Source organism: Ambystoma mexicanum, chromosome 6q (genome assembly GCF_040938575.1).
Source record: "Ambystoma mexicanum isolate Mex_15411 chromosome 6q, UKY_AmexF1_1, whole genome shotgun sequence".
NCBI classification, from domain to species: domain Eukaryota; kingdom Metazoa; phylum Chordata; class Amphibia; order Caudata; family Ambystomatidae; genus Ambystoma; species Ambystoma mexicanum.
Window position 1 is genome coordinate 54223456 of NC_090937.1, and position 23949 is coordinate 54247404.

At 44.3% G+C, this 23949-nt stretch overlaps 1 protein-coding gene across 3 annotated transcripts in view; it reads left to right on the top strand.

Annotated features, from left to right (window-relative positions):
• MELK (maternal embryonic leucine zipper kinase) overlaps positions 1–23949 on the top strand; it is a 711420-nt gene that overhangs the window by 132687 nt on the left and 554784 nt on the right. For all 3 annotated transcript variants that reach the window (XM_069630471.1, XM_069630473.1, XM_069630472.1), the window contains exons 5-6: positions 9394–9537; positions 9629–9697. In XM_069630471.1, coding sequence (XP_069486572.1) covers positions 9394–9537; positions 9629–9697 — 213 coding nt within the window. The remainder of the gene's footprint in view (positions 1–9393; positions 9538–9628; positions 9698–23949) is intronic.

Sequence of the window (23949 nt, forward strand, 5' to 3'; positions counted from 1 at the left end):
TCATCTGCATAGTTGGTATATGAAATCCCAAGAGCATCGAGTTTGTCAAAGAGGGGCTTTGTGAAGAGATTGTATAGCGTGGGAGCAGTGCATCACCCTTGTGGGACCCCGCAATGGATGGTGGTGGGTGCTGCATTTGCTATGTTAGAGAATACTTTCATTGCTCTGCCTTCTAGAAAGGGATCCATGAAGTTGCTTGAGTGCAGAATTGTGCTGCTTGCGTGAGGAGTCTTTTGTAGTCTACCAAATCAAAGGCAGCCGATAGGTCTAGGAGGATGAGGGCAGGCTTGCCTTTATCTAGTATTTGAGTGATTTGGTTTTTTAGGTCTAATGCGGCTGTTTCTATGCCGTGCCCTTTACGGAACCCAGATTGTCGTCTTCCCAAGATAGAATTGGTCTCAAGGTGTAGTTGGATCTGGATGTGCCCCGCCTTGTCCAGTATTTTTAGTAGAAATGGGACGGTGGTTATGGGCCGGTAGTTGTTTGGGCCGGATCTAGTGAAGGTTTTTTTCAGGAGTGGATGTACCCATGCCTCTTTGAGACTGTCAGGGACTATGCCAGTTTGGAATGAAGAGTTGATAAAAGCAGTGAGAAGAGGGGCAAGGTCCTTAGCACAGTCTTATGATCTAAGCGGGGCACAGATCTCTGTTGCAAAGGGAAGGTTTGAGGTCTACGACTTCGGATTCAGAGATGTCCTTAACGGAGAATTTTAGGAGATGGTGAACTATGTGATCTTGCACAGTCTGAGGAGGCCTATTCTGGCTTAATGCGGCTTTGAAGTGCGCCTGGATTTTATTTTGTAAGTAGTCAGTTTTGTTCAGCATAGCAGCTTGAATGCTTGCGCACCACGCTTCATCCTTGATTTCATCAGTGCTGGTAGGGGATGTTGCGAGTTCCTTAAAGATGGTGAATAGTTATTTAGTTTGTGAGTTAGCATTAGCTATTTGTAGATTGAAAGCATTCGATTTGGCAGTGAAGATGGCCTGTTTATACTGCAAGGCAGCTGACTTAAAGTTATCTTTGGTGGCGTCACTAGGGTTAGATTGCCATATTTTTAGCATCTGCCTTTTGTTCGGTCGTATGGTCTGAAGTTCTTCTGTGAACCAGGAGTTCGAGTGGAAAGACTTCTTTTCATTCTTGCATTCTAATGGTGCTATGGCGTTAACTGCGTTGGTGAGGGTGTTCCTGAAAATATCGGCTACGGTAGTGGTGTCTTGTGAGAAAGGAGGTGATAGGCCTGGGGGCGTAAAGATATGGTCTGATATTATCTGCAGTAAGCTTCTAGCTAGAGTGGATGGTGCGGACGTGGTGATTTTAGTGCATGAGGCTGTGGGAATAGTGAAGTGAATGCAATTGAAGTCTGCCTATGGGTAGGCGATGTTGGATGTGATGGAAGAGTTACAGTTGTGGTCAATAACCCAATCAAGAATGCAACCTTTAGAGTGGGTGGGACTTATTTTTTGGGTGAAACCTAGATCTGAGATGTCTTTAGCAAGTGTGTTTGCGACTGTCATTGGGATCATTGAATCCTAGGTTTAGATCTCCTAAAAATAAGGATTTAGTGGATTTTTTTAAGGTTGTCATTCAGTAAGTGGATGTGTCCCTGGAAGTCTGCAGGGAGTCCTGGTGGCCGATATAGGAGGTGGATATTAATTGTATTATTGGATGATAGCGATAGTTTTACTGATAATATATCTACGTTACCCTCCCATACGTGAAGTATTGGCCTAATGGATAGGGCTTCTTTGTAGATAAGTGCAACACCCCCTTTTGGAGGTCCTGTCCTGTTTAAGGATGGTGTACCCTGATGGCAAGGCTAGGGTGATGGCAGGGCCTGATGCCTCGTGCAGCCAGGTTTCAGTGATATCTAGAATGTCTAGGTCTTGACTAAGTAGTAGGTCATTTATTTCCAGCAAATGAACGGGAAGCGAGCGAGCATTTATCAGTACGCATTTGAGATCCGAAGGTTGTGTGGTTTTGTTTAGGCGTGGTTTGGCTTGGCAGATATTAAGAGGACAGATGGTGGATTTGGAGGGCAAGCTATCAAGAGGAAGTGCATGTGTCTTGCTATGGTGGTGGTGTGGCTGGAGAAAAGGCTGTGGTGCTTGTAGGTGGCGCAGATTCCTAGTCTGGAATTTCTGATCATGGTAGGCGTTGGAGTGGTGCTGGTATGTAACGGGTTGGTGCTAGTTCTAAGTCTGGAGCGTCTGAGTGCCGTTGGGATGGTGAGTAGGAGTGATTACTAAGTCACCATTGGGTTGAAGGGATCCAGACATGCCGAGGAGGTGGATATCAGGGATCACTGTAGTGGGTGAGGAAGGAGTGGGCATGTAGATGGGGTAGGTGGCGGTGGTAGGATGGTGAATAGAGTTGGTGACTGCGTGGAATGCGAGAAATGTGGAGATGATGGTAAGTGCAGCATGTTGAGAAGAGCTGTCAACTTCATGGTTTGGATGAAGGTGAGATAGGTAGTGAGGATGGTGGTGAGCGCAGTGCGGTCAATGGGGGCTGTAGCAGGATAGTGGGGAAATGTTGTGAATGTACAGTTCACGCAGAGTTTGACAGTAAAAAAATATTTTTGAGTGACTATTTAGGATCATGAGAAATGCAGACAATTTAAAGTTACAGATAGAGGCACAGCACGATTTGGAGCCATGCAATCGGAACAATTTAAAAATACACAGGCACAATTAGGATCTGTGGATCAAGGACAATTTCAAATATAAATAGAGGCACGATTTGGAGCCGTGCACTATTGGAGTCCAGGAGTACACAGCGGGGGAGCGCATGGATAGGCACATGGCGTGCTACAGGAAGGCTATCGTGATGGTCATGCCTGTTGGCAATAAGAGGGAGATAAAATTATAGCGGGCTAGATGTTCCAGGGATGGGGAGGTGCAGCAGGCGAAGACCGGCGGTAGATGGGGTGTACACAGTGGGTACAAGTGTGTGGAGAGGGGCCAGTAGTGGGGAGGAGGCAGCAGGAAGCGCACACTAATGCAGAGGGGTAATTCTATGTAATCTTCTGATGTATGTCAGAGATGTGGCAGCTCAGAGATGGGAGCGAGTCTTTCAGACTTCCCGAGGTTTAAATACCTTCTCTAGGGCTGACTACTGTCTCCCAGGGAATGTAAAGCTAAATTGAATTTGCTAGTTTTTTAAAATTGCTAGACCAACGCACACTGCCTTACCGCAGAGTGCTGGAGGCAATACCTAGTATTACCCATGCCTAGAAAACTCATGTAGCCCTCAAAAGCGACCCTTTCCTCTCAGAATGGCTGGTTGCAGTGGTATTACCATGATTTTCCCGACCGTGACCCGTTTAAACGCTCCAGTAGCTAAAATCCACTGGGGCCATGTTTTTCAAGATGGCGTCTGAGCCCCCTCTGTAAAAACACGTTCTGATAGACTTTCTTTTCGCCATTTCTTTTTGGAAAGGTCCTTCTAGTGTTTGTCTCTGCGCACCAAACCAGGTTTGGTTCCTTTGTTTGCTTTTGGCAGGCTTCAGTACTGAAGCCCCCCCTCTGACGCATGAGTGTCTGGGGTGGACAGGATGTGATGGAGGTGCCAGACTCCCTGTTCTTTGTCTCCTAGGAGACCTGAATGCACTCTGGTGTGATTGGCTGGCTGGCTGGCTGGCTGGCTGTCCGGCAAGGACAGCCACCCTGCTGGGTGAGTGGCAGCCAGGCTGAAATGAATGGGAGCAAACTGTTTAAAAGCAGCTCTCTGGGACTTAGAAGGCAGAGTCGACCACTGGAACGAAGGAACCGAAGACCAGCTGAAGGGAGATGACTGCTGCAACTCCTGGACCGTTGGTTTGCCCGGTGAAGCCCTGCTGCAGGATCAAATAGCCTGAAACCCCCTTGACAGAGAAGCCCCTTCAAGGACTGCTGCTTCCCTTGAGCTGGTGGGAACAACCAACTTGCAAGCCACCTGGAAACCATCTCCATACTGGTCGAACTTTCTTCAGAGTGCTGTTGAAAACCGGATAGCCAGTGAGAAGTATACCAGTTTGTGGACTTTAAGGCACTCGCCTTAAACCGTTTGCCAAGCTTGTGGATCCTTCCCCGTGCAGTGCAGGAACCTCCCGACGTCCTCCCTCTTGTCCCCACGACTGAGGCCCAGGAACAGCGAGATCTGCAGGAACTGCCAGGAACGATTACCTCAGCTACAGCTTTTCTTCATTACAAAGGTACTGTGCAAACGCGGTTGAGAAATCCTCTCTGCCGCAGTGAAAGTTTGTGAAACTTTCCCAACTTTGAAGTCTTGTTTGCTCCTAATCCGACATATAACTCTTTTTCGTGCAAACTACTTCTAAGAACATTGGCATAGACTTAACCTTTTACTACCAGAACTGTGCTATCCTATCCAAGACACTGAGCATTGACTTTGGCCCAGGCCTATTGAATTGGCTCTTGTAGTAAATTTGCCCTGCCTGAGAAAGTATGTGTTAATTCTTATAACTTTTGTCTTTTTAACCCTTTTTAAAAGTTACCAAAGTGCCATTTTGCTCCCACTTCAGGGGGGCATAACTTGTTCAGAAACTTATTGGGTTGATACTGGAGTGTATTATAGTGTGATATTGAGCTGCTTATTGCTAGTGGAATGTTTTCTAAATGACTGTGTAAATGTTTTACCAAGAAACCTTGAATAAGCGTTTGTTTTGAACCACTGTGATAGCAAGTCCTTTGCGTAACCCCTTGTACTGCTCACATCCCTCTTGAGATAAGCCCGGCTGCTCAGCCGTGCTACCACAAAACTGTGTTGTACAGACTTCTACCAAAGGTGAGATTGTACTTACACCTGTAGTCTTAATTGTGTGTAGTGTTCCCGAAGGGTACTGCATGTAATTCTGCTAACAAACCAGAGTGGGATGTTCACAGACCCTTCCTGGTCCTCACCCCGCTGATCCTGACTGTACTGGTGACTGAAATTACAGGGACCGGGGTGCCCTCGCCTTCCTTCTCCTTGAGGTGCAGGCCACATGTCACGCAGGGGCTGCTGATGCCTGGGGTACACGCCGCAGGTTTTGTACATATGGTTGCAGTGGGAGTGATAGCCCGCTCCAGGGCCAGGCTGTTGGGCAGGCAGGGATCCTGACCAGCATTCAAGAACAGGCCACCTTTGTGGCTCCCAAGTCCGATATATACACACACACACACACACCCCCCCACCCTGGCTTTAGCATCCAGGTCTGAGCCGGAGGGTTCACGTACTAGCTGCAGCTACTCTCCTGGCCACCCCTACCAATGCTCGATGGTAATCTGCTTGGTGAGCGGGGCTGCAGCTCCTGGCCAGCCCCCGCCACGCAGCCGGTGCAGGATGTTCACTGTCCCCCTCCCAATCACCCAGGGACTGCGGCGCATCATCCAGGTAAATCCAGTACCACCGATATCTCCTCCCGCCAGAGGCCTTGCACTGGGTCTTGGTCTCGGGTGGCGGCTGCAGCTCTCCGGAGGCTCAATTTTTGGGGTATTTTGTAGTGCTGTGTCTGAGGGACAGTGGTTGTGACACAGGTGGGGTTTCCAGTACAGGGAGCCAAGGATGTATTAAATGATATGAGCCCGGGCCGGAGCTCTCCCAGGCTGCAGTCATCTTGTTGCGCAACACTGCCCCCTCTTTCATCCCCCCCAAACACCCCCTCCCCCAAAATTGTTTTTTTAAGCTTGCCAGCACTTTTTACCCACTTTTCTAGATGGATTCAGAGCAGGGAATCAAAAACCTTGTTTGGCATCAATGATGCTAATAGGGTGATAGTTTTTCTGATCCGTTGTAGCACCTCGCTTAAAGACTGACAACATACCATGTACGCCAAGATTTTGGCAAATTCTCCTGATTTATAATTTGCTTAAGACAATATAGTTATTATGGTTGCCCAAACAACTGGGTATCCCTTAAAACATCTAATGGACACCTTCATAATGACTTCCGGTGTAACTTTAATTTCCATTGTCTGTACAATCTTCCGGTACCTAAGCTGTTGTGGGGGGTTACATTTTATTAGAATACAGAACTTCAAAATGTTGTACCCAGTCTGCCTCTGCTCCCGCATTAATTTGCTGATCTGCCTGGCAGCAGCCCAACTAATTTATTCTCCAAAACTAACCATGTTCTTACTTCTAAGTATTTCTAACGTAAGTTCTAAATCTCTTTGCAACAAGTGGGCACGTTGTTTGAGACAATTCTTATAGCTTTGCTTTTGAAAAACGTTTTTATTTGACTAATACCTGATTCCATGTCAAACTTCTTAATCTTTCTTATTGTGGATCTCTCTTCTCTTTACAACCACAGGTGTGGATATGTTTTTTTTTTATGCGTCCCTGATCTTTGGACTAAATTTCTTCATAATGAAGGTTTAATTTAACTTGCCCTTCGTAAAATTAATTAGCAACATATGGCAATACTTAAATCAATTCCACTGCTAGTGCCCCTTGCTGTACATTGTACTCCTTATTCATCACAATTGAACTACAAGATTTGCTAATCATTAAGCCACCAGCAAGACGACTTCTGTTACACTTTCTTTCCCGGCAGCCCTTAAAGTTAACTATGGAGTAATATAACCTTGTGCTTTTTTTAAGAAGTTGCCAACCTCTGGGTTTGTAAATAGCTACACATTTCCACAAGTGTTGCATGACACCGTTATTTTAATTATGATCTTTCACGCTTAATACCAGAGATTGGGTTGTAGGCGCGGGATCGGGATTCAAACCTGTTTTGCGCTGAGTTGTCTTAATTCCAAGACCAACGCGTTGCCTCTGAGCTATTGCCCTCTCAACATTCTCAAAGGGTCCATTTTACTAAAGTCTGTTGCATAGACTTGTTTTTTTTCATTTTTCCCAGTATTTTGCAGTGCCCCCTACCAGCCACAACCAATTATTGCGGAATTGCGGTCTTGTTTTTGACTTAATCAATCCTTGCAACATTTGAACTTCTCTACTACCACAACCCCTAACGGAGATCACAATATCCTTCACTCCATTAGTCAACATGGTCTACATTACTCACTTCCTTGCTATCAATCGATGGTTTATATGGATTAATATCGAATCCTAATTGTCCAAGGGGAGAACCTTCTGAGTTTTGTGTCTTAAACAATTTTGGGGCCTATGTCCAGGGTAACCAGATCTATTTTGTTAGGGTCCTGCACTTTTTTTTTCTTAGAATCCCTCTTGATGACTTTAGATTAGATTTCTTGGTTTCCATTTTTTCTTTATATTTCCCCCCCCCCCCCCCTGTGCCGAGGTAGGCAGGCCTCCTTTTAACCCCACCATGTTGCTGCTTACTTTATATCCCTGATGGAGACGCATCCTTTTTGTCTCGTGGTCGGCCCGATGACCCTAATAAAATGTGGTTGGAGACATCCACCATGCTGTGCATAATATTGTGTAGATCGAGTAGCCAGTAAAATTGTGGGTTTCTCTAAATTGCCTGCATTTTTCTGCGATTACTCTGTGACCTGCTTCGAGTCTGATAGCATGGAAACATAATAGACTTGATGTGGCAGGATTGCCCTGCTACAGTACACTATAGTAATCGCACCCATATATTTAGGCCTCTGATCCTCCATCTTGGCCTTGCCTAAGGCTTCATCCTGCACCCGGCTCCTCTGACAGGCCCAGACCCCTCCTTGGCACAGCGAGCCAAGGCACAGTAACAGCAAAAGGAGCACGTCCAGACCTTCTCTTCCTTCTGCTCTCTGTTAACTCAGGATTACCACCATATATTGGATATAAACGGTTGTTTGACAATGCTGCTTATCGATATTACAACCCAATGCACTCATTTCATGTAACTGCAAGGCTTCATCAGAACCAGATGCTTCCAGTTATAAAATGTATGCAACATCATGGAAAGTACCACCTACCATTATGAAATTGCTGTAACATATTGGAGATATTCTTATGACATGCTATATAAGACCAGCTCTGGGGCCAACCCCTCAGAGCTCCGTTTGACAACCGGTGCCACTTATTCTGGTTGCGCCTGATTATCGGCTGATAATTCAGTATTTGCTGTTTATTTTCTGTCTAATACAAGAAGCTTGTTCTACTCATCAGCCTGGTGTCCGGTCTCCTTATTGCTGCAGGGCTCTGCAGAACTGACCCTTTGGGTGGGTCCGCCCTTGCCGCCTCTGGCTGAAACGGAGCTCCCTATTTCCGATTCTTTAGCAGCATTATCCAATTTGCTTTGTATAGAATCCAATAAAAACGCATCTTGGTCTTAATGTTATCATAGAGAAATAATGACAACCCATTGGTTTAATACACAACCCTAGATTGACTGTCTTTATTTTTGCTATCGACTTGCCGTAACAGTGAGGGAGACACCCCTCCCCTGGTTTGTGCTGGACCTGGGGTAGAGGCATAAGATGGGGGGGGGCGTGAAGCATTTAAGAACTAATTATTTGCACCCCTAATATTTCTCGAACTCCCAACAGCTCTGCATCTGTCACCAAGAGTTGAAGGTCCTCTTCCCCCCCACCCTCCGCGCTACCCCAGAAGCGCAAACATGGTCTTTCTTATTGAAAAGGTTTGAACACTCACGCATCATAAAATGAACACACAACTGAGTGGGGAGTAGGCCGAATCGGAGTGAAGTGCAGGGAAGAAGGTGTCTGAATGGGATGGATGGTAGGCCATACCTTTCCTTATAGAAGGTCAAAGGGGCAACTGGGGCGGGAGATAGGCCTGACTTAATTGGACCACTGATGGAGCACCCAAGATGGAAACTAGGGCGGGAGATGTGCCCCCCTCCTCCTAAAAACCCACACTTCTGCATACACCATAGGGGCGCTAATTGCAGCACAGCCGAATGTATGATGAGGAAGGGGTATGGGCCCAAAATAGTGAGATTAGCGGGGGTAGGAAAGGTCACTGCCACTAACCAACCCTACTAAAAACATAGCCTTCTTGCTACAATGCTCAAACTCTGAACTAAACACAACTGTTCCTCTACAGCAAAACAAACCGCACGCACTTCACTAAACCGCAACAACCCACACAGCTCCGCCCAACGGCACCAACTGAAAAACACACCTGCACTCGGCGGACCGTGTCAACCGAAAAAGCTTTGAACAGCACATCACAGCGTTCTTGCTTTTTCCCGCTCAGTCCTATAGATAATATAATGGACTAGCACAGGGTATTTATTATTTCCCCATTGTTCTCTTTTCTACATTAGAAAAACTGAATGTATTTAACCAATTCTTGTGATCACTCCTCAGAGCTGTTGATGTAGGATTTTAAAGCGGTGATATTTGTAGATTTCAAGATTCTGTAGTTGAACACCTTCCAAATGAAGGTAACTTCAGCACTACTTTTTCGTTGGTCGGATCATATGCCATAGCAAATGATTGCATGTGTATTTTTGTCTCCTTTTTCTTTGTTACAGTACTGCCCTGGGGGAGAGTTATTCGATTACATCATTGCTAAAGATCGTTTAACGGAAGATGAAGCCAGAGTGTTTTTCCGTCAGATTGTGTCTGCAGTTGCTTACATACACAGTGAGGGCTATGCTCATAGGGATCTGAAGCCAGTAAGTGCAGAAGGCATCCTATGTTTAGAATTGAGGCTTGTATCACTACGTCTTGCTTTTTGTAATTGGCCTTTTGTTTTTTCCCCCTCAGGAAAATCTGCTGATTGATGAAGATCGAAACCTGAAACTTATTGACTTCGGCCTCTGTGCTAAACCTAAAGTATGTTGCAAACTGGTTGGTTGACTTGCTTTGAACATTCCAATGTAATAATGTACTATAGGAAAATGACACATTTAAGAGTGATTGCGATGGAACGAATATCTGATAATGACTGTTCTTGTGTAGGAAGTCTCTGCCTTGGCAGAAGCCTTTGTCACTGCCCAACATCCCACCGTATTGCTTGATGTGTTTTCACCATGTCCTTAAACGTTAATTTTAAGTAATATACTTGTCTTATATTACTTCTTAAGATAGATTTGTCATTGCTTAAAATGAACTCCTGAACACTGTGAAACTGGTATGGGTGCTTGGATTATGAATAGCCATCAAGATTTTCCATGCTACTCCTGAAGATTGTGGGTAGCAAACCATGTAAGGACTGCGTTTGGCCTATGTCTGATCTGTTAATCTGGGGACAGATCAACACACTAGCAAATCTGGGCACTATAAGGCAGCTTGAGAATGCATTTGCACAGTGGCTAGAGCCCTTTATTAACCCTGGCAAGGTTTAGTCTCCTCCCCTAAACTCCTAGACCCCCCCCCCCCCAAACCCCCTTTCTCCCCCTCGTAGTTCCACATCTTCTCTGAAGATGTGGATTGGGACTGCCGTTTTGAGAAGAAAAAGAGCAGCTCTATCTTCCATGGGTAAACCACTGCTAAAGCTCATTCTTCTTTTGAATGTCAGTGGGGAGAAGGAGTAATCTAATCTTACATTAGGTTTTTCGGGCAATTCTTTCTCTGCTATATCAACATAGGGGTGTAAAGAGATCTATTTTAAAGGGGATTTCCTGTCCAATAAGTTGGACCAAAACTCCCAATTGGTAATCAATGGCTTTAATCTTAGGAGGGAATTAATGGGCTTGTACAATAATCCTAGACTCCAAATATATACACATTTAATATTGTATTATGATTAAAAGCACAAAATACACCACAATGTATTAGTAAATGAGAACACAGTAAAGGGGTAATGCACATAGTTTCCACTTCGCTTCAGGACATAAAATATTGGAGACTAAATGAACTGGTGAGTTCTAGGCCTATACAAGTCCTAAAAACGAAATAAAGACTGGCTTAGAACATAGATGAAACATGCTCAAAGGGCCAACACAACAGGCCATCAATTAGAATTGCAGTACTGGCCCAAATGGGTGTTTGTTCACCTTTTTATAAACCTGTAGTAACAATGGAACTACATTGGTTACTGCAACACTAGACATTTCCAGGCAAGGTTTGGACTGCAGTGATTTATATTAAAAACTATGATATATGGTACTCTAAAAGGACATTTCTTTTTCCGCAAAAAGTCTGTCCAAATAGGGGACTGAGGACAAATACGCAGGTTCGTACCTTAAGTCCCTGGGAGTTTAAAGAATGTACAGCCTGCCTCCCAGGGCAATCAATCTTGCCAAATCCCTAGCTAGGCCTACCACTGTTGTAGGATTAAGCAAGTTAAAAACTTCAATGGTTCTTCAGGAGGCGAGAGCAGAGCACCCATCCTCCCTCCCCCGTGAAATGTCCAGGGTCTGAGCCACAGCAGGCCTTGGAGAGCAACTAATTCCACTTTCTAATTCGGCTTTATTTCGGTACTAGAATAAAACCATGATGACCCCAGATCAGTCATGCAAATGCATACTGAAACAAACTTAATCTACACATCTGTATCTGTCTATCATAGGCAGAGCATATGAAATACAAGTCCCCTAATTTCCAGGTCTAGATTACTTCCTTTTTTCAGCATTCTGAAAAAGTGAGCCCATTGTTGCCAACAGGTAACCCTGGTGCACTCTGTCCCAGGAGGAATACCCTCTTCCTGTATGTGTTTAAAAGAATACAAAATTCTCAAATACACTCAAACTGGTTTTTACAATTCTGGTTTTATTTACTATACAAAATCCACCTTAAGTTCAGTTGACAGTGTTCAGCATGTCTGTTTCGTCACACATCAAATTCTGACATGTTATCTATTTCTCAACAAAAAATATAGTTAAGGCTTCAGTTCAGTTTTTACTGATTTGTACACAAATACAGATAATCTGCTTTCTGTAATTATAAAAAATGGAAAAAACTTGAAACGGGTTTTTTCTGTCTTCTCTATGATGAAACACGCACATTGCAGGCCAATCGCATTGCAGATTGGCAGCATGGAGAGTGTAAAAGTTGTATAAAAATAGCATGAAAGTTCTTCAAATTGGTGACCGCACATATCTTAAGGCAGCAGCAGTCACGGGAGCAACTGTTTTGTTTTGGAAAATATTGAGCTAGCATTTTTTTCCTATACAGTTGTATGTGTGCTTTAACCTCTTAAGTCCCAAGGACCAGATTGCTGGTCTTTTTTGCATAGACTTACATAATAGCCTGACACTTAAGGGTTAATAAACGCATTTTTTTATTGGAATAAATGCAGAATTATCTTTTTTATGACCAAAAATAAATATGGATAAATAGACGGAAATGGCAGAAAAATAAAGAGGATTAAAACCGGAAGGCCTTGAATATAGTGTGTAATGGCATTGCATTTTTAAACATTTTCAACATATAAATATTGTGACGCACTTAGTTTTTCTTTCTTCATGTGTCGTCATTCTGTAGCCGTGTAATTAATGTTCTTGTGCACAGTTTTAAGTGCCTGATGCGTATCCATCAGAGGCTAAGCGCTGTTATTAATCACAATTTCACAATGCTCTAAAAGACAAAATAAAAAATCTTTCGTTATCCCTTGTCATTATTATCCAAATCAGTTCCTCCTGGATTTGTTTTACCCACTAACCTCTTGCGAGTATCTACATCACTCGATTTCTTTATCCCTAAATACAAAAGAATTAAAACTGGAATCATTCAATGTCCTAATTCAAAATAAATAAGCGTGCCATGATATAGCCTGAAACTAATCGTACCCCACTTTATTCTGTTAGGGAACTCTTCTTCTGGCTTACGGCTCATGAGTCCGGGTTCTACACATTCCGCGACCTGAATAAACGAGCACAGCCTTCGGTGCTACCCCGACCTGATGTGGATTAGCGTTGGAACAACTAGCCTCAAGCCACTTCAATCTTTATGAATTTGCCGTTTTCTGCACTGTGTTCGAACACACGGACAACAGTGTCTCAGACGGCAGAGCGTGGCGGCCACCTTAGCTTAGTTTTTGTGATATAAGGTTGCATATAAGAGAGGGTGCTGATCAGATGAGCTAGTGAACCTAGGCATATGCCATCTGACTAGTTTTGTTTATTTATTTGGTAATGCGTGCCAAACCCTTGGGTAGCCGGGCGCAACAGTGTACAGGAAAACTAGCTTGTTACAAGGATTCACTCAAAACAGCGACTGCAACCAGGCAGCCTAGGAGAGACCTGGTCAGCCCCCTGCTTATTCCAGGGCCACAAGAGGCACAGTTCCTAGAGCGTGGGTTGACCGGTTATCACAGGGCCAGGGGTCGAAGCATTGATGAGGGCTACGTTATACCTGGCTTTATCAACCCAAGGCCACAGACCGCTACATACCTGGTTTCACTCATGAATCATTAGAGCAGTGTAGTGTTATGTGGTTGGAAGGTTGTGGGCGCGTTTAGCAAATGCCAGCAACGTTATGGCGTTTAAAAAGGCTAAAGAAAACAATTTACACCTGTAATGTGAAAGTAGAATGTCTGTCTTGGGTTGATTAAAGCTATGCATAAAGTAGCACTGCCCTATAAGACAGACTATTTTCCTGCAGCAAAATGCTTGCATTTTGGCTAATTTGCATACTCATGCCTTGCTGATGTGGCTCAACTGGAAGTGAACTTCCAGAAATGGTTGCTGGGTGTCGATTCAGTTTTAAAAGCAATTGGTCATTGTAATGTGCAAAATGTAACTGTAAAATGGAAGAAAAAACAAATATATTGCAACCAGCCTTCTATTTAAAAAGCAGGGACAACACTCTAGTCCTTACCTAGAAGTTAAGTAACTGTAATATCCCAAGAGTCACTGTTTAATAAGCTCCTGGTAGTGTTGGGTGGAGTGGGGGGGATACAAGTCCAAAGTTCTGCTAAAGCCAAACCGTAAGCTACAGATTTTCTTTTAAAGCACAGATTGTCGAAAATAGGTAAGCAAAAGAATGTGGGTTATCCTTCCCACTACACTACTGGTTATCCAGGGGGTTACTGACAAACAGCCAGCAAAGAATAGTGCTAGCGAGTGGGTTTTGTGCCTATAAAATCCCTATTGGACATGGAGAGGGGATGGAAGCTAGGAAACGGGTTAGTGCGCTTAGGCCCTTAACTCAGATGTTACTAGGTGTCCAACCCTAGGGCACCAATCTCTGGGGACACCTACTTCACTTATTGGTTCTGTTGGTGAGGGGATTCAGGCCTTGCAACTGTAATGCCTGAAGATGGTGTCTGGGTTGGGTACCGCAGCATGGTGTTACTCGGATGATTCAGACCTGCAGCTGGACAGGCCAAGCACCTCCTGACGGCAGCCACTGAGACTGCCACGACTAGGATGGTAAATCAGGACTCTGCATATGTAGAAGTGCAGGGGAAGAAACCACAGTCGGGGGGGGGGGGGGGGGGGGACAGTAAGACGCATGCTGCAGGAAGGCCCCTCACAATGGAGAGCAGCAACAAAGTTCCTAGGTCACAGGTCTAGATCTGCAGTCCCAAGCTCCAGCTCAGTAAGACAACCGTCACAGATAGGCAGCCCACAAGATGGTCCTGGGATACATCTGACAGCCATTGATGTCAGGCTATTGCAGGATGGAGGACGACTTCACAACCATCCGGAGGAGGAAGGTACATCTGGTCATAGGAATAGCTGCAGGGCTTCTCTGCAATTTGACCTGGGGGAATTCTCGTTTTCCATAGCAAAAGGTTTCTGGGTCTTCGGGGCAGGCTCCTGTTCTTTGGACTCTTGGATCCCGTGGGTAACCTCCCTAACGGTTGCAGGGCTCTTATCCCATGTCTGTGGGAGGGTTTACCCCAGCACAGCTATGGCAAGGATCTGCATCATTCAAACAGCTAAGGGCTGTCCATTCATGGACTGCCACAAACCCAGTATCTGCCCAGCAAGAGATGCTTGCTGGCAGGAGTGTATTGGGGATCAGTCCCAAACCCATTCCTGACAATTTCAACCACAAGCCAGGTCGCAGTAAGTGCACTCCCTTTATATGGCGTTTCCTGACCTGAGGGTGCAGGCGGCCCACCAAACAAGATTGCCACAGGACTTGGACCACATGGAACGGCCATTCTGAATATATGGTGCATGAAAAAGCAAATGATGCATGGCAGTGCACCAGACAAGATTGAAAATATGCTTTAATGCCTAAACGCACATCTTGGGCACATGAAGCGTATGCTGCCAAAGAAAAGTGAAAATGGATTCAAAGTACCTCTGCAACACTCGATAGTAATGTGCTGTGTGCTATAGTAAATAAAAACCGAGAAGATGAGGGAAACAGTCCTCCACTGGTAGCCTGATCTGAGCAGGCAACTAAAGCCAAAAAGTCTTTAGTTACCTCGGGCAAGGGCTCCAGACAAAGTTAAAGTTGCTGGCGGTTCCTTTTTGAATTCTATCGTGTGCAAGAAAACCTCCCTAACCGAGACATCCCTCGTTGGGCTTCCCACTCCCGCTATCTAATGGCACATTGAGGTTAGCTAAGAGGAGATCAATAACTATGGGAATGTTCAGAATGTGGTCCATATGCTGTTATTGATTGTATTCAACAACACTTGTTCAATAGTGCTTTTCTTTTTACTGCCGAATCTCCTTTAACTCGCCAAAGCTAAACTTTGGGAAAAATTGTTTCAGTGTCTTAGAGAGAGTTTACTTTTACCTGATTAATAATTACTAATATTAAACCCTACCCATTTTTACCAAGTTTGTAATTGAATTGCTTATTATGAAGACAAAAATGCTATTTAAATAAAAAAACACTTTTAATTTGCTGACTATTGTCGGTTTTCTTAGTTATAACCTACATTTTTACTTTTCCAACGAAACTACAAATCGTGTTACCACACCAATCTGCTAATAGCCTTATGGACCGCGAAAGGGGTGATTTGGATAATGAGCCTTCCCTCGATTTATGGCTCTGTTTTGCCTCGTGTGCCATGAGTGTCGGGTGTTGCTCTTTTCACATGTACCAGGGTTGGGGATGTGTTTTTTTTTTGACCGTGCACTTAGTTGTGCATGCTCCTAGGTACTTGGCTACTTGTTGGGTTGTATGGTATCCCCAAACCCCTTGTTTATTTTGTTGGATGCTTGCCCTTGGTGAAGGACCACATATAGACTTGGGGATTAGGAGGGTCCATGGATATAGGCATTACTGTTTTTAAATATACTTAGTATCTTTTTAATACTATGCATTATGACTACGTATTTGAAACGATAGTTTTATGAGTTTAAAGTATATATTTTCAGTAAATCGGGTTAGTGTATTTTCTAGACATGTGTGGCCTAATTGTACTGGTCATCTTACTTGCACCTGCTTGGGAGTGGAGCCATGTTGCACTCGCCATGCTACCCATGTGTCTGAGCTTTGGTTTCCCTTTCTTGTCAGTGTTTTAGCCCCACCCATGGGTTAGTTGTAGTAACGTCCATAGAGGGTGGTTCAATAAATGACATACGATGGACAGGCCATATGGCATAGGCTTCCTGCGCCACCCTAATCCTGTCTAATGGCATGGATTATTACCTTACTCTCCAAACTGGCTTTGATGCCAAGACATAGTATTTGATCAGTCACTGGGCATTAATCAGTTACTCACCTGGAGGGAAGCCCAAGCAAGTTGTGTGGCACTGCATCTCTCTCAGTGCACATGGTTTGTGTCCCATCTGGAGTGCTGCTGCTTGCTTGTGTATGTTTGCTTGACGTTGCCTGAATGTGTACATGTGAGTAGTGCTGCATTTGTTTTTACGTTTTTTGGCCCTTTTGTCGGAGTAATCACTCTTACCTCTTTTTCAATGATGGTAAAAACTAAAAAGCGATTTATTCATTTGCTTGCAAGGCGGACTGCATCCCACCTGTTAACCCATTCCCTCCTAAGCAGACACACCTTCCAGACCTGTAGCTTGCCTGGCCTACTGCCGCATGTGTTTTGGGCTAGGTCTTCCTGAACAATATTCCCGTCTCTTGTTTACACAAAGTGTGCATTCATGGAAATGCTAGTACTTCACTAGTTGTGGAAAATGACATGTCAGTAGTATTTCTGGTTCATCGTGGATCTCTTGGTACTTCTGGTCTCGATTTCTCGGGTGAGGGGTCTGGGGCATCCGTCCCACAACCACGTTCAGTCCGTGGAAAAACTCTGACCTTGGCCTGTTTGATTTACTTGCCTTGGTCAAATGGCCTTGCTCCAGTTACACCAGATAAAATGCTCAGTCAGCAGGTTTTGACACCCATGCACAGTACAGTTAATGAAGGCGCTGCTTTCCCACATTCAACAGAGGAAAACAATCTGCTGAAAGGAGAGAAAAATACACTAGTGGAAAAAACCCAAACTTATATCAAAGGGAAAAATAAATGGAAGCCTCAGTCCTGAAGTATATCTCTGAAAAGGCTAACCCCCACCCCCCCTCCTCCCCCAACTCCCACCCCCTGACTCTACTCCAGCTCTGTCTTAACTAATTTAATCTATTGATGTAGACCCGGGACTGTACAGTACCACAATCCCACCCCGTCCGCCAACCTTTTTGCACTTCTAGTGCAACCCCCCACATTTTCTCTGTTGGCATTTAAGCCATTTACTTACTTTCGTGTTTTAGAGGGTACATTTCTGGAGCTGGGCCAATGCGGAAACGCTTTGATCTGCTAAAATCCAAAATGTAGAATTTATCAATTTTGATGCTCAGCAAGTGATTCAGCTCTTGCTGCTGCGCACATGACACTTCATATCAAAGTGAAAACTAAGGATACAAATATTAAGTAGAATGGATCGGTATTGAGGGTGCAATATTGAGCACTGCCTTCCGCTAACTTACTGATGCATTGTAACTGGGGTGGTTGTAGGGCCCATAATTTCCAAGTTTAACCAACACCTGAATGCAAGTCAGAAGTTATCCCTGGGGCACTAGTTGGGTAATGAATCTCTGGAGTTTGTATTTTCCACATGTCTCCATGCATCTTGCCTAGGGAATTGGTATTATTTTTGTGTATGGGCTCTCATTCCTCTCACTGGACCCTTTGCCTTGAATGTACACTCGCCATACCACATTTATCACTACTGTATTGATAGAAGTCTCAAGGGCCACAGCTCTGTCAGTACTCCCAAATAATTTTCCAGGTGACTTGGCAAGGTGCTGTGTAGGTGATCATCTCAGATACGGAGTAGTTCATAGTTTGGTAATAGTGTTACTTTTTGCAATACTTATCTGGTGATTGTGCTGAGAATTCTGATGCCATGAAAAACGCCAATATTGGTGTGGTATGTCCCAGAGAGGAGCCCTGTTGCTCTTTCTAGCGGGCCCACACAACCATTTAAAGATTGCCCCTGATATATACCCTAGACTTCAAGAGCAGTATTTGCACTATCCCAAATGCCACTTGCCTTCCCTCCGACCCTGCTGCTGTAAGTTTGACACACCCAGCTGCTGTCATCCTTATATCTGCAACCACTGTACAGTTGGCAAACTACATTGTGACCTGGAATACAGACAAAGGGTGGGTAAATATTGTGGCAAGGGAAGCATTGAGAACATGCCGAAATCCTGACTCGTCTGTCTCGCTTATGGTGTCCTAACATTGCGACTGCTGGTGTATTGGAGTACAATTATGAAGTTCTGATACCTGGACACTCTAGAAGCCAGGAACTGTTTCTAGGTGCTTGGTTTGTTCTCTTGCTTGGTGTTTTATTGACTTTTTTATATAATATCTTTCGCATTTGAACATACTATTTCTACTTTAGTATTGTTCCTGCTGGTGAACGTAGTTACCCGAAATGAATAGTTTAGTTGAGTCACTTAAAATCTTTCCTTGATGAATTGTCCCTCTAACCAGAGGGGGTATTTTCCTGTATATGGACCAAATCTGAAGTTATATACACTTTTTTACTGTAAGAATGCACTCTTCCATGGTCTACATTTTGGTCCTCTGTTACACTTGCACAGTGAAACCACTCTATGAAAGCCCATCAGCAAATCTACATTGATACTGTTGCTTTTATTTGAGCTCCGATGCCTCCCTCTCTCGAAAGCCATTGACATCTGCCTTAGGATGATCTTCAATTTGCATTCTCTTCTAGAGTGCAAAACAATGATATAGTATATTAAATCTAAACATAGGAAGGTTCTGGATGCACTTCTGTACGATCTGTATATATCTTAATGTACTGTTCTTTGGAAGACTTGGACTGGGACTAGGGCTTTCTGACTTATGTTCTTCTACTGATGCTTGAAATTGTATGGTTTGGGAGAAATCCTAACACCTATTCCATCCTACACTCCCAACTTTCCTTGAACCCACAGGCGCCCCCTGTCCAGTGGACAATAAATCTCTTGCGCTACCAGTACCTACTCTGTTTCTCGCAGGGTATTGCATGCAACAGGTTAGACCTCATTCCCAGATCCTGCTGCGAAGAGGAAACCGATTTTGGAATGGCTTTTTTCAGTCAATGAAACTTTCACCTGGTTGTAGATGGGACTGACAGAATTAAGGACCTCACATAATCGAGGAGCTTTTCATCAATCAAATGTCTATTTGTATCATCGGACTTTACAGGAGGCTCATGGGAGCCCAAACAAGATTTATTATGCACTCTGCCCTGTTTTCCTCCGTGAGTGCCATCAACCCAGCATCCTCAGCCGAGGTCACCTTAGGTAGCATCCTGCTCTCCACAGGCGCGCACACACTGCTTAACTGGAAACCAGTTTGCCATTTTGAACCTGGAAAAACTACACATCCACAAAATAAGTCGAATCGCCCTCTGACAAAAGGTGTTCGGTTAAATCACTTTGGTGCATTAACTTCATTAATAGTAGCACAATCATGGGGTTCTACATTATGCAGCTCACTGTTCTGGGAAATGGGAAGCAGAAATGTTGGGTTCAGCACTGGACATCTGGTCAAGGTAACGTTGGATGAACTTAAAAAAAAGTATCTCCTATTTTCTAGCTCTGGATACAGATCTAGATTTAGTCTTTAGCAACAATGAAACCACAGAATGTGGTATAGAAACCTCTAAAGGGAAAACCAAAAACAATATTCTCGCATTGCTGTACGGCGCCTGCTGTCGCAAGCAGGGTGACATTCCAGCAGCCACTGCATCTAGCGCTTTACTGTAACAAGCAATGTTTGTGATGGACTCTGTTTTTCTGTAGGCAGTGCAAGCGTGAAACCATCTTTTCATGTCAATACAACTTTAATGTTTTCTTCTAAACTGGTAAATCTGGAGCCAGTGTTTTTGTGAAGAAACACCTCTGTAGTCTGCCCATATCAATGGTTCTGTAGTGTTTGCTTTAGTGTAGTTTTGTGAAGGCTTAACAGTCTCAGGATAGCCTAAACTCTATGCTGCATTTCCTGGAGGGTGCCATTACCCGGTGTCCCATTGTGATGCCATGCCCCAAATAGTTTTTGATGCTGCTCATCATAGGAAGGTGATACTAGTAGCAAGTCAAGGGGTGTGGGGGTGTACAAGACCGAATAGTAGCAGGGTTTGGCACCACCGGGACGGAAGGGACCACCACCACTACATTAAAAGTGCTAGGATATTAAACAAAACGATGTGTACCTTTCCCATGCTCCTTGAAAGGTAATATCCGAGTGTTGCAAGGGTTAGTAGGGACGATTATGCCACCTTTGAGGAGTGATGCAATTAATGGTGGTAATCCCTTGCTCTGCTTCTAGCTTCAGCGAGCTTTTGGGGATACAGGGCAGTTTCTTATTTGTAAGGGGTTATGAATGTCATGCATACCTACCTCATTGTCATGCATAAAATGATTGCATTTTCAGATCTCCGACCTACTGTCCCTCACCTGATAACCATTCCTCTGGGGCAATCTGAAGGGCTGCTAGAACAGACGCTGCGTTATCTGGAACTCTCAAGAACACCCCGTCCAGGGTGCAATATGTAGTTTGTCAGAGTTTAGCGTAAAACTCTTCCCAACGGGTTTACAGCAGCTGAGGGTTTAAGAAGTGAGAACATGCGCATCAGTTACAGTACCTTTATGTGATTGTGATTGGTTCCATGACTGGGAACTGCCCTGACTATCCGTGGGCAATGGTGCATCTGGGAAACAGTCTAGCTTTTAGCTCTGACTTAAGCACCTGTATCCAATAAAGCTGGCATGGAGCTTCCCTCCAATTTGCGTTGTGCATATGGCCTACCTGCTCTATTGGTACCGAAGCGATCATGGGGGACGAACTCTCCTGATGTTAGTTGGAACGAGACTTTATCAATTTGAGCAATCGAAGGGGGCCGCAGGAATGTAGACTGGTGCGCAAGGGTTTGTTAAAGGTAGGGGGAAGCCTTACTGTCCTTGAATATTATGGAAAAAGGGTCACAAAGTTCTGTAAGGGCACTTGTTGTTAAACAAAAGAACCTAGGCTATCCCACCTGTTTCACACTGGCCGGTTATGGGTCCAGCACACAATTAGATGCCAGAAACACCATTCATGTGTCGACTAGATAGATGTGTAATCAACCAGACCACATTTTAAGTCACAACCGTTACTAACTCGCACTATGAAAAAGTGAAAGTAAAGAACCAATGTATCGGGTTGCTTACAAAGCCTTAAATGCTGAAAGTATCCACGATTATTTGTTAAGCAAAAAGGGCTTTTGTCAATAGCAGTGTGATGCAACTTGTTTTAAATTCAAATACAAATAAATGTAATTGTTTTGCATACAGTTTGGATGTTCTCATATGTTCAGATTAACCAACAGAGATATGCTAATTGTGTGCTGGACCCATAACCGGCCAGTGTGAAACAGGTGGGGTAGCCTAGGTTCTTTTCTTTAACTGCCATACCCCTCATAACTTAGGCCCCCTGATCAAAAAGAGGGACCGTTTACCCCCTTATTTACAATAAAGGGCACTTGCTGTTCCAGTGCAAACCGGTTAGATTCGTTATACGCTAAAAGGTCGATCTGTCCTCAGGCGAACCCTGATATCGATGCTGTCCTTGTTGTCCAGCTTGCTCTGTATGTGGTGCTCATCGTCCTCTGCTCCTGACCCCCTCTTTCCCAGCTCCCAAACCTCCCTCTTTGACAGATATTATGCACCTGTCCCTGTAATTTCTACAGTTGTAAGGCCATCTGATTATTTTCAATAGTCTTTTCTCTGTTGCTGACGTGCAACACAATCATTGACAACAGCCACTAGTGCTGAGAAGGGCTTAGCCACCCAATGTAGTCTTCAATTGTGTTCTAATCTTAGGGTAACTGGCCAGATACAAAGGAATTTGTTGAGACCTCTTGGGCGGGCTCGCCTTTAGTTTGCTTGTAAGATGGGACACGTCCGACCTGTTCCGGACTAACCTGACCCGCCGTCCAGACCCGTAGCTTATATAGACTAGCTACATGACCCTATCGGGAGTACCAGGATATAAGAGTACACGGGGCCCAGAGTACATGCACAAGCAGTGCCTGACATTTGGTGCTAGGACTGAGGCATCAAATGGCTAGACAAGGCATCTATTGAGGATCTTGTCCTATTATGCTAATAACAGGAATGGCTCTATGCCAGCAGATTTTGGAATGTCCTTATCATATGATGAAAAAACCAATGTATGGTGGTATTACATGTACGATCTAGCTTTGTTCGGTTATCCAGGCTATGGAAATGCTGCTACCCAGCCATGTGATGGGTACTTGGGCATATGGTATCACTAATATACCCCTAAGTGTTTTGCTGATTTCTCTCCCTAAATCTGTTGACCGCACATCTGTGCTGTGACCTCTTCGGGGCAAGTGATGCTTTTTTTTTTTTTACTTTACTTTCCCTGAGCATCTGTTTTGGGGGCACTGATCAGTCCCTATGGATATCGGTGCAGGGGGACTCTGCCCTCCATTGTGGAATTTTCTTTTACACTGCATGCTTCACCTTCTAATGAGGTGCGCTAGGGACACTTTGTGCTACCTTAACTTTTTTCTGTAATTTTGTGCTTACTTGCATTGTGTTCAAGACTGGCTGGTTGCATTGGATTATATTCGACCGAGGTGTGCACTTTTGCATTTTCCTGCATAATGCCTTTTGGAGTACCATGTACTCTAAATGGCTGTGCCATTAGATTTTTCACCTGTCTTTTGTCAGTCTTGTATTTTGGCCTACTTCATGCCCTTTCATGGCAACATTTTCAAGGTGAGACCTTTCATGGGAAAAGCCTCAGTTTTTGTGTGCAAAGAGGGGTTTTGTGTGCTTGGCTGGATTTGGGGTCTCGGACTGTCTGGTCCCAGTCCACATAGTAGTCGGTGTCTCTTGCAGGGCAAATGTGGTGGCTGGGTAATGTCCATAATTGGAAATCCCCAGCCCGTTTTGAATGGTGCAGATCCTTAGCACTGTTGACATGAGATTGATTCCAGCTCAAATCCTGGCTTAAAGGACCCTGTCGGCCATTCTTTAAATCATTGTTGAAGCCAAGACCTCTTTAAAGGGGAGCATCTCCCTGAAAACCCAGCACTCGTTGCTGCCATGCAGCATTGAATTAAACCGTCTCTGCGAAACCCTGTTCCTTTGCAGAGCTCCACAAGGCCTTCATTGGTGCTTCGGCCCCTGAACTGGTGGGAAAACCAGACAACCTTTTACTTTAGGATGTTGTCCTTCCTTCGTTGACCATCTTTTTTCGTGGACTGCAGAACAGTGATTTTGAATTAATGAGGTGTCAAATAATTGTGTATGTATTCTTTCCGCCTAATTTAGTGTGCTCTGTGTGCTTAACTGAACCCTTCACCAATCATAAAACTCTCCTCTTTACTACCTTGATAGTTTGGATAGAAATGAGTGCCTTTTCCTGTTCACCAGAATAGGATGGCCTTGCAATCTGTCCGCAGGGCTGATTCTGAAAAATCAAGTAAAGCCATTCTAAAACCAAATAAAAAAAAACAAAACGATTTGACACACATCTGATGGATTCCTGTTGTACATCACAATTTTCCACAATTATGGGTCAGAAGATAATAGATTTCAGGTAATATTAAGAGGATCTGAAATTCACATGTTTAAATTTGGGAGCAAGAGTGCATCTAATTTTATAAAGAAAATGCAGCACTCCAGTCTTGTTCAGATTTTTCTTTTTGCTGCTTTCCCTCCATAGACTTAAATGGGACACCTGACTTTTTGCGA